This window comes from Tarenaya hassleriana, unplaced genomic scaffold, assembly GCF_000463585.1.
Source record: "Tarenaya hassleriana unplaced genomic scaffold, ASM46358v1 Cleome1, whole genome shotgun sequence".
In the NCBI taxonomy this organism is placed as follows: Eukaryota; Viridiplantae; Streptophyta; class Magnoliopsida; order Brassicales; family Cleomaceae; genus Tarenaya; species Tarenaya hassleriana.
The window spans coordinates 10,286,121-10,300,808 of record NW_010960187.1 but is presented as its reverse complement, the minus strand read 5'-3'; the positions used below and the strand labels follow the sequence as shown (position 1 = coordinate 10,300,808).

Sequence of the window (14,688 nt, the reverse complement as noted above, 5' to 3'; positions counted from 1 at the left end):
CCAATGACGAACAGCTTCAGTAGAAACTCCGTTTCTCCAATTCTGACCGTTGGAATCGAAATTCCACCGGACAAAATCTAGAGCAATGAGTGCAGAATCTCTCCTCCGAATTCCAGATCGATCGGACAAGGAATGACCATCCGATCAAGACTTTGATCACACCTGCACCAAACTGTTTTCTCTCCATCTTTTCTCCCACTTTCTCTTTTCTTCTTTCTCTCTCTTTTCTTCTTTCTGCTATTTTCTCTTGCTTGGATTATGAAGCCACGACCAAGGCTTCTGCATTTGTAGCCTTTGATCACATCAACTTTAGATAAAAGTTTGTCTAATGATTTGCCATCACAATAATGGTGTTTCCCACCATTTACTTTTTCACTTAATGCATGATTGATTTTTAACCAATACACTTAGGAGGAAACCCCACAATTCTCTCCCTTCCGACTAAGTGGAGGAGATTGTCATCCCGGCAATCCTGCAACAAACATTCAGCTTCCCTCTCGGTAACGCCTTTGTCATCATGTCTGCACCATTATCATCTGTGTGAACTTTCTCAAGTTCAACCTCCTTCGAATCCACGACATCTCGTATCCAATGATATCTAACATCAATGTGTTTCGATCTTGAATGAAACATCTTATTCTTTCTAAGATGAATAGCACTCTGACTATCGCAAAACAGGATATACCTATCTTGTTTGAAACCGAGCTGCTCAATAAACCTCTTCATCCACAACAACTCCTTACAAGCTTCAGTTGCGACAATGAACTCAACTTCAGTGGTAGAAAGTGCAACGCATTTTTGTAACTTCAATTGCCATGACACTGCTCCACCCGCAAAAGTTACAAGTAACCCAAAGTAGATTTCCGAGAATCTGTATCTCCCGCCATATCTGAATCTGTGTAACCAACCAACAAAGGTTTGTCACCTCCAAACATAAGTCTGAAACCGGAAGTACCTCGAAGATATCTCAGAATCCACTTCACTGCATTCCAATGTTCCCTTCCTGGATTACAAAAAAACTGGCTGACAATTCCAACGGCTTGAGCAATATCTGGTCTCGTACAAACCATAGCATACATCAAACTCCCCACTGCAGAGGCGTCAAAAAAACTGGCTGACAATTCCAACGGCTTGAGCAATATCTGGTCTCGTACAAACCATAGCATACATCAAACTCCCCACTGCAGAGGCGTATGGAACTCGTCTCATATCCTCATTCTCTGAATCTGTACTCGGACTATGCTGACTGCTCAATCTAAAGTGTGACGCAAGATGTGAGCTCACAACTTTAGATTTCTCCATATGAAACCGTTGAAATACTTTCTCAATGTACTTCTCCTATGACAGATACAACTGTTTGTTACTTCTGTCCCGAACAATTCTTATCCCTAGAATCTGCTTCCTTGTCCCAAATCCTTCATAGCAAAGAACCGACCAAGTTGCTTCTTCAACTCTGTTATCCTCTCCATGTTCTTGCCCACAATCAACATATCGTCCACGTAGAGCAGCAAGATGATAAAATCATCATCAGAAAACTTCTGCACTAACACGCAATGATCGGAAGTCATCTTCTTGTAGCCATAGTCCCCCATAACTGACTCAAACTTCTTATACCATTGTCCCGGTGCTTGCTTCAACCCGTAAAGACTTTTCTTCAACCGAGAAACATAATCTTCTTTGCCCTTCTCAACAAAGCCTTCAGGTTGTACCATGTAAATCTCTTTCTCCAAATCACCATGAAGGAAAGTCGTCTTCACATCCATTTGCTCAACCTCCAAGTCAAGACTAGCTGTCAATCCCAGAACAACCCGTATGGATGACATCTTCACAACTGGAGAAAAGATCTCATCAAAATCAACTCCTTTCTTCTGACTGAAACCTTTTACCACCAGTCTAGCCTTGTATCGCGGATGCAGACTGTGCTCTTCATGATTAACCCTGAACACCCATTTGTTAAGCAATGCTCGTTTACCCTTAGGTAATTTCACCAACTCAAACATTTGATTCTTGTACAAAGAATCTATCTCATCATTCATGGCCTTCATTCATCCGTCCTTGTGTTTATCTCCGAGAGCCTCATCAAAACTCTCTGGTTCTCCCCCTTCAGTAAGTAATACATACTCACTGGAGCTATACTTCGTTGATGGTCTCTGAGCTCTCTCAGACCTTCTCAACATCGGTGAGTCTTCGGTAGTTGACGACTCAACCCGATGGTCTTCACCAATACCGTCATCAATTTGTACGGAGCATCTGTACCAGGTGTATCACCTTGAACCTTACCTTCAGTAGAATCCTCAACTGTCGTTCGAGGAATCATCTCTGAGTCGATCAAACCACTGCTATTCTGAGCTGGATTTTTGAACTTCTGAATATCCCGAATAGTTTGATCCTCCATGAACACAGTGTCTCTGCTTTTGACGAGCTTCTTCTCGACTGGATTATAGAATTTGTATCCCATTTCATCAAGACCATATCCGATGAACACACTGTCTCGACTTCGCATCTAGCTTCGACCTCTCATTCTTGGGAATATGAACAAACGCTTTACAACCAAAGACCTTCAAATGACTGTAAGAAACATCCTTACTAGTCCAAACCTTCTCCAGAACATCACCATGTAATGGAGCACTAGGTGACAGATTCAATACATGAACCACGGTGTTCAAAGCTTCACCCCAAAAGGAATTCGGCAAACCTGATTGAGAAATCAGACAGCGAACTCTCTCCATGATCGTTCTGTTCATTCTCTCCGCTAACCCATTCAACTGTGGTGTCTTCGACGACGTCTTCTCATGTCTAATGCCTTGTTCACGACAATAGACATCAAATGGTCCAGAGTATTCACCTCCATTATCGCTTCGGATACACTTCAACTTCTTTCCAGTCTATCTCTCCACCAAGACCTGAAACTGCTTGAAAATGCCCAGAACTTGATCCTTAATCCTCATCATATATGCCCACAATTTTCTCGAATGATCATCGATGAATGTGACGAAATAAGATGCACCACCCATTGATCTCGTCTTCAACGGTCCACACACATCCGAGTGCACCAGATCGAGAATCTCTGATTTTCTCGAAGGTGTAGAAGACTTAAACGCAACTCTGTTCTGTTTTCCCGCAAAACAATGATCACATTTCTTCAGATGTAATCCTGAGACTCCTTGTAGAACCCCCTTCTTCGCCAGTACAGACATTCCTTTCTCACTCATATGACCAAGTCTCTTGTGCCACAACTCAATAGCATCTTTACTCTCTAAGGCATTAATGATATCCTTAGAAAGCTTAGCGTGCATTAAGTATAGTGACGAATACTTCGTCCCACGAGCCACAACCATGGCACCTCTAGTAAGCTTCCACTGACCTCCACTGAATGTACTGCAGAAGCCTTCATCATTAAGTCTTCCCGCTGAGATCAAGTTCAGACGAACATCTGGAACATGCTTGACATCCTTAAGCACAATTATAGTACCAAGACTAGTCTCCAAGCAGACATCTCCAATGCCAACGACTTGAGCCGATCCATCATTACCCATCTTGACGGAACAAAGTCACCCGAAGTGTAGGTAGCAAAGAATCCACGTCGTGATGTGGCGTGAATAGAAGCTCCACTCTCAATCATCCAACTGGTCTCATGGCATGCGAGATTGATCATTTCACCATCGATCATGATCAGGAACTCATGTGTTGCAACTGCAACCCGTTCCTCGCTGTCTTGTTGCTTATTTCCTTTCTTGTTGTCCTTCTTCAATTTCCAGCAATCCTTCTTGATATGTCCCTTCTTGTGGCAATATTGACACTCCACATTTGCAAATTTGTTAGATTTGCTCCTGCTCCGATTCTTCTCCTTTGGATTCCGATTCTGGTTCCTCCCCCTCGATTCAGATACCAGAATATCAGAACTCGAGGAAGCTCCTTGAGATTGTCTCCGCGTCTCCTCATTCAAAATACTGTTCTTCGCATATTCCATCGGGATGACACCGTCTGGAGCTGAATTCGACAACGACATCTTAAATGTCTCTCATGAATCCGGAAGTGTACTGAGAAGCCATAAACTCTGAACCTCATCTTCAAAAGTGATCCCCATATCAGACAACTGGTTCAACAGACCTTGAAACACGTTCAGGTGATCTGTCACCGGACTGCCTTCGGCGTACTTTAAATCGACCAACTTCTTGATGAAGTACAGCTTGCGATTCCCAGTGTTTCGAGCATACAACTGCTCCAGCTTACCCCACAAAGACCGAGCACTAGTCTCACCAGCCACATGGTTTAGAACATTATCATCCACCCATTGCCGTATCAAATCACAAACTTATCGATGAAGCAATGTCCATTGTTCATCAGTTTTGCGCTCTGGTTTTTCCTCAACAAACAACGGTAGATGACATTCTTTCACATATAGCAGATCCTCCATCTTGCCTTTCCATATGTGATAGTTGGTACCGTTCAAACTGACCATTCTACTAGTATTTGCCTCCATCACTCACACAAGTGCACTGCACAACCAAGATGATCTGATACCACTTTGTTGGGGTTTTTACCGTGAATCACAATTCGGTAAATAAGAACCCCTTACTTGTGTGAGCGCGTTAGGATGACAATATCTAGTAAGAATAGAAATTTAAATGAGACAACCGTTTTAACGTGGAAAACCTCCTCGATGTGAGGAATAAAAACCACGGGACCGTAGTCCACCCAAAAATCTACTATAATCTCAAATTTTCGGGCTACAACGTCCATACTTAAGTCTTCAATAGACAAGAGATACACCCGAGACTTCCGAATATTAACCAATTTCAATCTCAATAAACCTGAAAGAACAAGCTGTAATTTAGGCAGCAAGCTAACCCCGTAACTTCTGATTCCGCCAACCAAATACCAACTTCTCCGTAGAAATCAAAAGCTCAGAGGGTGTAGAATAAGCATACCAAATTTCAGCTCAAACGGAGAAGAGATGAGCTTCCGAATCTTCAACTTACTCGGACATGTGCTGCTGAAAGAAGCGTTTCGCGAAGGTTTCGGAAGAAATGAAAAGACGACGTAATCTTCTGCGTATTTGATTAAAAATATTAACATAATTAACCACTTTATATTTGTAAAAAAATACATAAAAAAGCTTTACACTTACTTCTCAATTTCATTATGGGCTGATATTGCAAATTGGGCTACACACAAAGCCCGATAAGGTTCAGGAGTATTTAAGGCCCCGTAATATGGCATTCTTTTATCACAGGTTTAATAAGTTTTATAAAAAAAAAATTAATCATAAATCCATGTTAGGGGGGAATATTTCTGCCATTCGTCCGGTTATTTTTGAATTCTAATTCTTTATATTTAGAAAAACACATCCACTCAGTTCTCATTCGCTTTAGTATGTATTTTTTAATTTAGAATGGAAAAAAAAAAGATTTTCGTTTTTCTTTGATTATTTGTATATTTGATTTGAATTGGGTTAGTTCGATACAACAAAAATTTCTAATATATTTTTTATTATATTATATGAATATATATATATATATATATATATATTAATCGATTCATTATTTGAATTCAATTATATATTTCCCCGTCGAGATATGATTTATAAATTTTATCACAATGACGGAATTTAGAAGAATAATATTATTTCAGTTACCATTAGTTCTCTTACGTGGTAAAGATTCAGATGCATTCAAACTGCAAACCCTTTTGTCTACAGCTTTAGATGGGAAATGAAAATATTATATTGAACAATTCCGAATTCATCAAAACACACTTTGTTATTATTTTTTCTGACACATTTAAACAAGTGAGAAATAAAAATTGATGTATAAAACTCCAATTTCCAATAACATCAAATTTTTTTTTTCTTAATAAGAAAAAAAGGTTATATCAATTTTACCATGGAAGTGAAGTCATTGCATTGGAAAAGAATGAAGAGTCCGGCTTATTTGGGATTGTTCATGTGCTCATATCACTCTTTTATTTGCTCTCGCACATTTAAAGTCGCACGTGCTTATCTATCCCCACGTGAACCACTTTTCACTTCTCTGAATTTGAGAAATATATGTATGTATGTGTGTGTATATATATGTATATGCATATGTATATGATGTATGTGTGCAAGGTCTTCACGTAGGCATTTTACGAATATATATGTTCAGCATGTACACGTACATGTATACGTATATAGATTCTTTAAATTAATTTATACGATTTAATTAAAGACGTTCAAGAAGTGATCATTTCTTTGTCTCGTTGTCTACCAACTTTTCATTTTCTTTTCTGTCGATAAATAACGAAATGTCCTTCTACTCTAAAAAATCACAGAGAGTTTATATAATTTACAATTCTCAATATCAAAAGATAAACATAGATTAAGGTTTAAGCAAAGATTTGATCCGGTTCGAATGACGAATTGGGAATATCGGCCAATGTTTAAATAAAGGGTTACACATTTGGGTTCGGGGCATTATCAAAAATACCATTACTTTGCTATTTTGACTTCAACACATACAATTCTCCAGTTATGGCCATGTGACCCGAAATATAGCGTGACCACATATTGATCTCATTGTTTATAACGTTAAATTTATTATGTTTTAATCAACTGATTAGTAAGATATACAAGGTATTAAAATAATGAATTAGTGTGATCACCGTAAATTTAATGTTATAATCAATAAAATAAAAAATGTGACCACACTATATTTTGGATCACACGGGTCACATGGTCACAGTTAGAGAAGGGTAATTGTTGAAGCCAAAATAACAAAGATAGGGTATTTTTTATATAAAAATGCATAATCCGAATCGAAACTAAACTGCATGAATAAGGCCAAACAAAATTACACCATACACAAAATAAATTAGAATTGATGAAAACCTAATAAGCATGATATTAAAACTGAAAAAAAAAAGATTAACAAAGCCGAACACGACCGAAGTAACGATTTTGTTTTCAAATAACAATCTGCAAAATCCGATTTACTAAAAAAACATACTAATTAATTTGATGGAAAAATTAGAACGAAATTTGATTTTAATATCATGAAACTACATAGGAACTTTCATCAACGTAATAATGTTCTGCTTGCCACGTTCTCTATGACATGTACATAAATTTTTCTACAATTCTTAAAGGAGATATATGATTCATTAATATATATATATATGTATATATACACACACACACACATAAAATTTGGCTAGATCAGCCCCTACTCTACTATTTTTGTGTCTTGTCTAATTCTATTTTAGAATAAATTTCTAAAAATAAAAACTCATAGACTTAAATACAAGATGTAACAGATAGAAAATTCTACCTTACGTTTGTTTTGGAAAAATAAAGTTAAATAAGGTAAAGACTTATTTCTCAAAAAAAAAAAAAAGTAATACATTAAGTTATATTAATAATCTCGAAGTTCACCAAGATTTTGGTCCAACTACATCTCTTAAATGATCGGAGAAGTTCGAGTGAATATCTCTCCCAAGTTTGAATTTAAACTCAGATAAAAACATATTTTGCATGTTTTCTTACCACTATATGTCGTTTATATAAGAAATGTATTATTGTGCGGCTCATATGTAATTTGGGTTTTCAGGTTTTGATATTAATTTGGTTATTTGATGAATAAGAATTCATTAAAGAATTAAAGTCCATTGATATTATTGGAAGTTTCTTCTCTCCTTACCATAATAAAACCAGGATTTCTACGCCTTATAAAAGTAATATTATAGTTCATTATTTCTGTCAATTATGAAAAAATTTATAATACGGAAAAAAAAAGAAAACTCTAGAAGATTTTTTGTTCTTAAAATTATTCCGCTACAATACATGGATCCATGTATGGTTTTATCTTATAGTTCAAACTTGGGTCGTTAAGTTATATATTGATTCTTATGAATGGTATAATTAGCAGGAAAATATACCGAAGTGTTTCGATTTTGAAAGACGTCAATAACGTTGGAATGAATACCATGTACTTAACTAAATAATGTAACTAGAAAATTAACAGAAACCATTAATACTAATAACGACGACAATAACACGAATATTAAATAATTTGGACCATCCACATTAATCGAGGCTATAGATATACACAATCATTTTGTTCTGTGGTTAGCCATGTGAATCTGATTATATACACTCCAGTCACACTAATTATTCAACATGCATGGTCCCCTCTTTACGTGTATTTAAAAAACCATTACGATGCGATTTTTCTTAATTTGACACATTATAAAATATCATTGCAATTAGTGAATACAAGTTTTTCCATTTAATTGAAAATTTTGCTCATTTATTTGATTAAAATAAAAAATTCTTCCGCGCATTAATAAATAAATAGTAAAAACAAAAAAACCCACTTTTTAAATTAATCCATTTAATGCTCAAATATATATTAATCCAAAAAATATGGCGTTATTGTGTGATCAAATAATCTTCGTTGTGGACGTGCAGAAGATCGGAGAAACACAAGAAAATATCATTTTTCAAGTGAAAACTCAAATATGGTTTAGGAAAGAGTTTTGCCCTATCTTTTACCGGTTGAGACGTTCAATATTGAATAAATATGATTAACGTTACCGTCAATCGTTCTCTTAAAATTACATTGGGGAGGTATAGTTTTCAAGTTATCTACTTGTAATTTTCCTTTTTTTTTTTAACCGTAAATATTCTTCTGTATATATATATGAAGCAATGATTACACAAGTTTTGTTAGTGGCGATGAACCATTACAACAAACCGAAGTAAGACAACAAACCCAGGTTAATACAAAAGTAAACGGACTATAGAGCTTCAAAATATCGAAACCAGTAGGTGAGCAACGAATCTTCAGCAATTGCAGGTCTCCATTCAGCTCGGATGCTTGATAGTCTGCTACGCGTTGAGGCTAGAATCTCCTTGGCCACTATGGACGAAGGGCGAGAATGCTGTTGGTGCAACCGCAGGTTACGCTCCCGCCAAGTGTGGTAGATGGTAGCTTGCAATAGCAATAGGAGGATGAGTGATAATACTTGTAATTTTCCTTTTTATTCAGTACACTATATTATTGATGTGTTTGATCGTTATTAGAAAATTTCGTATAGCGAACTAGCAAAGTGTGTGTATATGCATATATATATCACATGGAATCAAATGGTAATTTAAATTCTGAAGCATTAATGATAAATTTTTAAATTTATGTACGTCTAGGAAACTGTGCATCTTAAACTTTCTAATATTTAAATTTTTATCACCATATATATTTTGCATTAATAACTTTAACGTTTACACAACATAGATAAATACTAATATCAAATTTACATTGAAAATTTTAATTTCCAATTCAAGTATGGTACATTTCGATGCAATTTATATGATTATTTTAAATGAATGTAACACTTATCTCTAGTCGTCAACTTGATGGGAAAGCCCTAGCCAAATCATAGATGGCACAACTGTCATGACGACATATATAGCTTTTCATATATATTATGTTCGAGATTTGCTAAACTAATTTAAGAAATTAAATTTCCTGAGAAAACATAAACGTTACAGATAATTGCTGGCCAAAATAAAAGTATTACGAACAATTATCCATAAATAATGAAAGTTATTTTTATATAAAAAAAAATGCATGAGTTATACCAAAATAAGTATATGCATGAGTGGTCCATCTAGCCAGTGAAAATCATACAAAATTACGTGCATGTTCCTAAATATGGAGACATACAAATATATGTATTAATGAAAAAAGATTGACCAATAGAACAAAAGGATCCTCTCAAGGAATATCCTAGATAAAATTAATCAAATGATGACGCAGCTAGTATTCTATTCTAAAATTATATAGAAATTATTAGGTTGTTTGATTAAGAGAAAATATGTTTTATGAACTCTACGCCGATTTAACCGGTTTTGCAAGATGAATTTCTACTACAAACCAATTTGACTTTTTTTCTGAAATATTCAACCCATACAATACAAAACATGGAATGAATACTTTTAACAAAAAAAAAACATGAAATGAATATTAAACCACTAGTTGAAATCCTCTAGCCGAATACTTGAACCATAAAATTACAAAAATAATTTTTTAATTTCTTACCAACGAATATGATCATAATGTTAGAAATACGAAAAAAAATGAATTTGTGCGAAATGGCTAAAATGAAGTATTTGAACCATGAAATATGCAAAATGGTAGATATTTCAAAACATAATGTTTGAAGAGACAGACTTAGTTATAGCGGTCCAAACAATGTTCTTATGGAAATACATATCCTAAATATCACTTTATGGACAATTCATATATTTTTATGTCCACTAATAAAATTTTGGGGTTAATCTCTCCTATTTTCTAATAATTACTAATAATAATGTCACTAAAAGAGATAGAGTATGGAGTTATAAGAGTTTTTTTTTGTATAAATTACAAAAAAAAAACATTGTTAGGGACTGCCAATAACTTCGTTTGTCTTGTCCACTTAATGGAGCTTGCAAGTACACAGATACAAGTACAGCGCTTAAAGAGGGATTATTCCATGTGGCTAATCATGTGACTAATTAATTTAATAATATATAAGTATGTATAGATATAATAATAACTTAAAAGAATAATAACGTTATTACATAATCAAAGCACGTATCCCTAATTTTACCCAAAGGACATGTTGACCTTGGATGATGATCGAGATCTTAACTCTGTCTTCCAATGGAATAACTAAAATTATAATTTATTGAAAAATACTAAAAAATTGAATTAAAAAACATATGTGTGGTTCGTCTTCTTTAATCGGTGAGGTCAATGACATCTTTTATATAGTTTGCAAATTTAATATTCTATTCTATTACAACTAATGCAACTAAAAGAGATTTTCAAAAACATTTTTTTCTTTTTTCCACTGAGAATAGGACACGTGTTAGTGTCGGGTTCCAATTGTACTAAAATTTTGTCACAATAATTATAAGAAAATTAAATAATTGTATTGGAATATTTTACGGCTACAACCATACGAAATGCCGATCGATGTGTGTATGCATATGTATACACATTTAACACGAATGCATGGTTCATATATGTGTATCACTTTTAGAGTTTATAGCTGTACACTTAATAAAATATATAAAATGAAAAAAAAACACATATGTAGATTTTTTTAGTCATTTGATAGTAGGAATTTTAAGGGGATACAGAGAGTAACGGATTCTAAAATTTATACACATTAGGGTATAAAGACACCATAAATCGAAGAAAATAGAGGATAACAATATAATTTAAATTGTATGTATTACCTAATCAAGTTTTCAGAATATTAGTATAAGTATAGTTATATTACGATTCATTGAAATAAGTGGTCCAATATAGTTACATGGATGTACATTCGTCGGGCAATGCATGTACGAGAGCATATTTTTGTTGATATGTCCATGAATGCATAATACATGCATAGTATCATATCCATGGTGTACATTTTTAATGGAATATCGTATGTATATGAGCTTATATATTTTAAGTGAATGTGCGTGCATGGTATATGCATACATGATAGTATATAGTCTGGGTGTTAGGGATATAATGTCATTGTTGGCACGTATATCGTAAACAGTCCATGGTTTTATAATTATAAATATGTTTTTTTTGTTAAATACTTATAAAAATATGTTAGAGACTGCTAAAAAAGACAAAAGCGAAATTCATGGAAAATAAAGAGGTTTGAGAAAAGACAAGACAGGGAGATTCGACAGTGACTGAAATTCAGAAAGACAAAAATCTCAGAATTCCATACACATTTCCTGGATAAATGAAATTCCATTTGAATATCTCTAACAAAAAAAAAACAGAATATTAAAAAAGAAAAAAATACATTTTCTTTTATCTATTAATGAAGATTCCATCATCGGTAAAATCAAACTCTCAATTAATATGCTACCGGAGATATTAATGTATTAGGAATTCCTCGACACCATATATATAAAGTCACATAATATTATGAGTAGTCGAAGTTATCTAGAGAATTACTGTTCTCATTATCCTTAAATTATTACACAATGTTAAATAATTTATGATAAAATTCAATTTGATTTGGGAATTGAGTTCTTGTCTCGTTGTTGTGATGAGAGGATTGCATCAATGGCTTCTTTTACTTGAGAAATGTCAGGAGCTTTCCCTCCTTGTGAGGGCCAAAATTCATCAGCCGCCAGAACCTGCACCATTATATATACATATATATACACCAAAAACTATGTTAAAACCCTAAATTCAAATCCAGAAAACTAAATTGTTGGAATGTTTGTCTGAATTAACGGTCCATACCTTAACTTGTAGTTGAAGAAACTTGACATAACTAATGGCCTTCTCGAGCATAGTGACCAAATCAACCTACAAAATCGCCGCCGAAATTTACACGGTTTATTAAACCGATACAACTAAAATATATGTCATGCGGCAAATGAATATATTACGACATATATTTGCTCTCTTTAATATGTCTGACTTGTTTTTTTTGTCTCTAAACTCTGGATTAAATTATGGTTGTAAAAGGTTTGGATTACTATACATCTACCGTTAACAAAAAAAAATATATATTACGACATATTATAACAAGTTCTGTAATTACAAATATAGAGAGAGAAAAAACAGAGCAATATGTACGTAGAATCGTAATGACTATATAGATATTCATGATAATATCTTGTAATAGAGTACGTATGTGTGTATGAACATATGCACATACGTACATATATATATGCATGCATGTATGTATATATGCATGCATGTATGTATGTATGTATGTATGTATGTATGTATGTATGTATGTATGTATGTATGTATGTATGTATGTATGTATGTATGTATGTATGTAAGGACCTTTGTTCCATTGGGGACCAGTTCTTGCAATATCTTGAGACGTTCGCTTATCCTTTCCCTTCGATTCTGAAGGAGAAAAGTATGTATTCATCATCTCAGATAACACGAGAATTACGAGTTCTTTCTTTCGATTCTCTCTCTTCTTTGATCGATGTAAAATCAAAACAACAAATAAGCATCTAAGATAACCACAATTGAACAAGAAACAGACCTTAGCTGCAGCGCTTTGCGGATCTTTTGCCGAAGATGTTGCCTTTGGTTTAGCCTTCACGTTCGAACCACCGCATGGCTTCTTCGAAGCTTGAGCGCTCTCTCCCTGTCAAATGAAAACGTTGTATCCTCATTAATTTCCATGACATGAAAGTTAGCATGTAAAAGTCCAAAATGCCATGAAAGAAACACTATCCAATTGATCTCTACTTAGAGTATATAATATATGTGCTTTAAACAAAGTTATTACTGATAAGAATCGATTTTCAATGCGAAATCACCGTGTAAGGACGTTTGTTTCCATCTGATTTGAGAGACGGGGAGACCGGCCTTGAACCGGAGTATAACCAATCTCCATGGTCATGGCTCGTGGTTGTACTTCTAGAACTGGCTTCCAATGTGAAACTGCTCGTTTTTTCAAAGGGATTAGGGCTACCAATCTGATGATTGCTCCAACTTGATGAGTAGCCATAGTTCATGTTGTTGCCCTCCATAACCGGGTCGAAGCTCGGCTGATGAACGAAGTTAAGAAACGATCCGTTGAAGTCTATCAAAGAATGTTCGTGAACAGATTGGTCCGAAGGGTGGAATACAAATCCTTGATGGTCGGAATTCATCTTGTAGCTACCGCTCGAAGCGTAAGCTCCCTCGGGGTAATCCTCTGGGGAGGAGATGTCGTTGGAGGAGTTTGGCTTAGAGACGTAATTAGGGTCGGTAATTACATCGGAATGGTCATTAAGGGCTGCCATTAACTTTAGATACACGTAGTTTTGGTGTTTTGTGAGAATTGGGAAGTGGTTTAATATTTGTGTTGACAGAATAAGTGGGAAGTGGTTAAAGGTTGTCTATTGGGATGAGAGAGAGAGAGAGAGGTGCATGTGTGTGTGGTTGAGTTAGGGTTTATATAAGCGGTCGTGTAATGATATTTTTTACAAGGTGATGACGTAGCTTTATGTTTTCTTTTTAAATTTAAACCTTTTAAAAAGGAGCTAGAATGACATTATTTTTTTTTGGTAAACGGTAAATTTTATAAATGTAAAATATCCTTACAAAAAAGGAGATCAAAAAGGAGATAAATGACATTATTTTTTTCTTCCGGTAGTGACATTATTATAGCCTCGATCTTTTTAATGTGACATGAAAACTTTGTATGATCCAATTACAAGTTCAGATTTCTTAGTTTAATTAACCTATATATATATATATATTTAAATTCGAGTGAGATGCACGTTGAGAATTTTCGCGTCATAACTCCTATCTTTAAAATCAATGGAACATTTGAACTCAAAGGTTAAAAGCAAAACACCCTTGAACTAAATCAAAACTTAAAAAAACAAAATGTATAAATCTGTTGTCATGAATATGAATTAATTATGCATCATAATTTATTATCTCCATTGACATTGATTGCCGATATTAATGAACGTGATTCCAATTGTGTATATTTACACATCCACTTGTATTTGTAGTGCAACTGTGTATATGTATATGTATATGTATATGTATATGTATATGTATATGTATATGTATATGTATATGTATATGTAAGATCATTGGGATTGTCAGCTGGCAGAAATGTCAAATTTAATAGAGTGAGACTAAGAAAATGTAAGAAATGAGAGGAAAAAAAAAACCCGAA

The 14,688-nt window shown here is 34.5% G+C and overlaps 1 protein-coding gene across 1 annotated transcript; it reads right to left on the bottom strand.

Annotated features, from left to right (window-relative positions):
• Nucleotides 1–11,907: 11,907 nt before the first annotated feature.
• Nucleotides 11,908–13,903, bottom strand: LOC104822408 (putative transcription factor bHLH086). Its single transcript, XM_010553629.1, has 5 exons — nucleotides 13,331–13,903; nucleotides 13,051–13,155; nucleotides 12,840–12,905; nucleotides 12,285–12,350; nucleotides 11,908–12,175 (listed from the first exon to the last, which is right to left on the bottom strand). Exons 1-5 carry the CDS (start codon nucleotides 13,796–13,798, stop codon nucleotides 12,044–12,046), a joined length of 837 nt encoding a protein of 278 aa, XP_010551931.1. The 5' UTR covers nucleotides 13,799–13,903; the 3' UTR covers nucleotides 11,908–12,043.
• Between the last annotated feature and the right edge of the window lie 785 nt (nucleotides 13,904–14,688).

What these genes read in the sequence shown, in the direction of transcription:
- LOC104822408 (XM_010553629.1), bottom strand. Translation starts at nt 13,798, where the DNA reads ATGGCAGCCCTTAATGACCATTCCGATGTAATTACCGACCCTAATTAC. An exon ending in GAAACAAACGTCCTTACACG is followed by an intron (nt 13,156 to 13,330) that starts GTGATTTCGCAT and finishes TTCATTTGACAG; the next exon opens with GGAGAGAGCGCTCAAGCTTC. An exon ending in TGGTCCCCAATGGAACAAAG is followed by an intron (nt 12,351 to 12,839) that starts GTCCTTACATAC and finishes GCGATTTTGTAG; the next exon opens with GTTGATTTGGTCACTATGCT.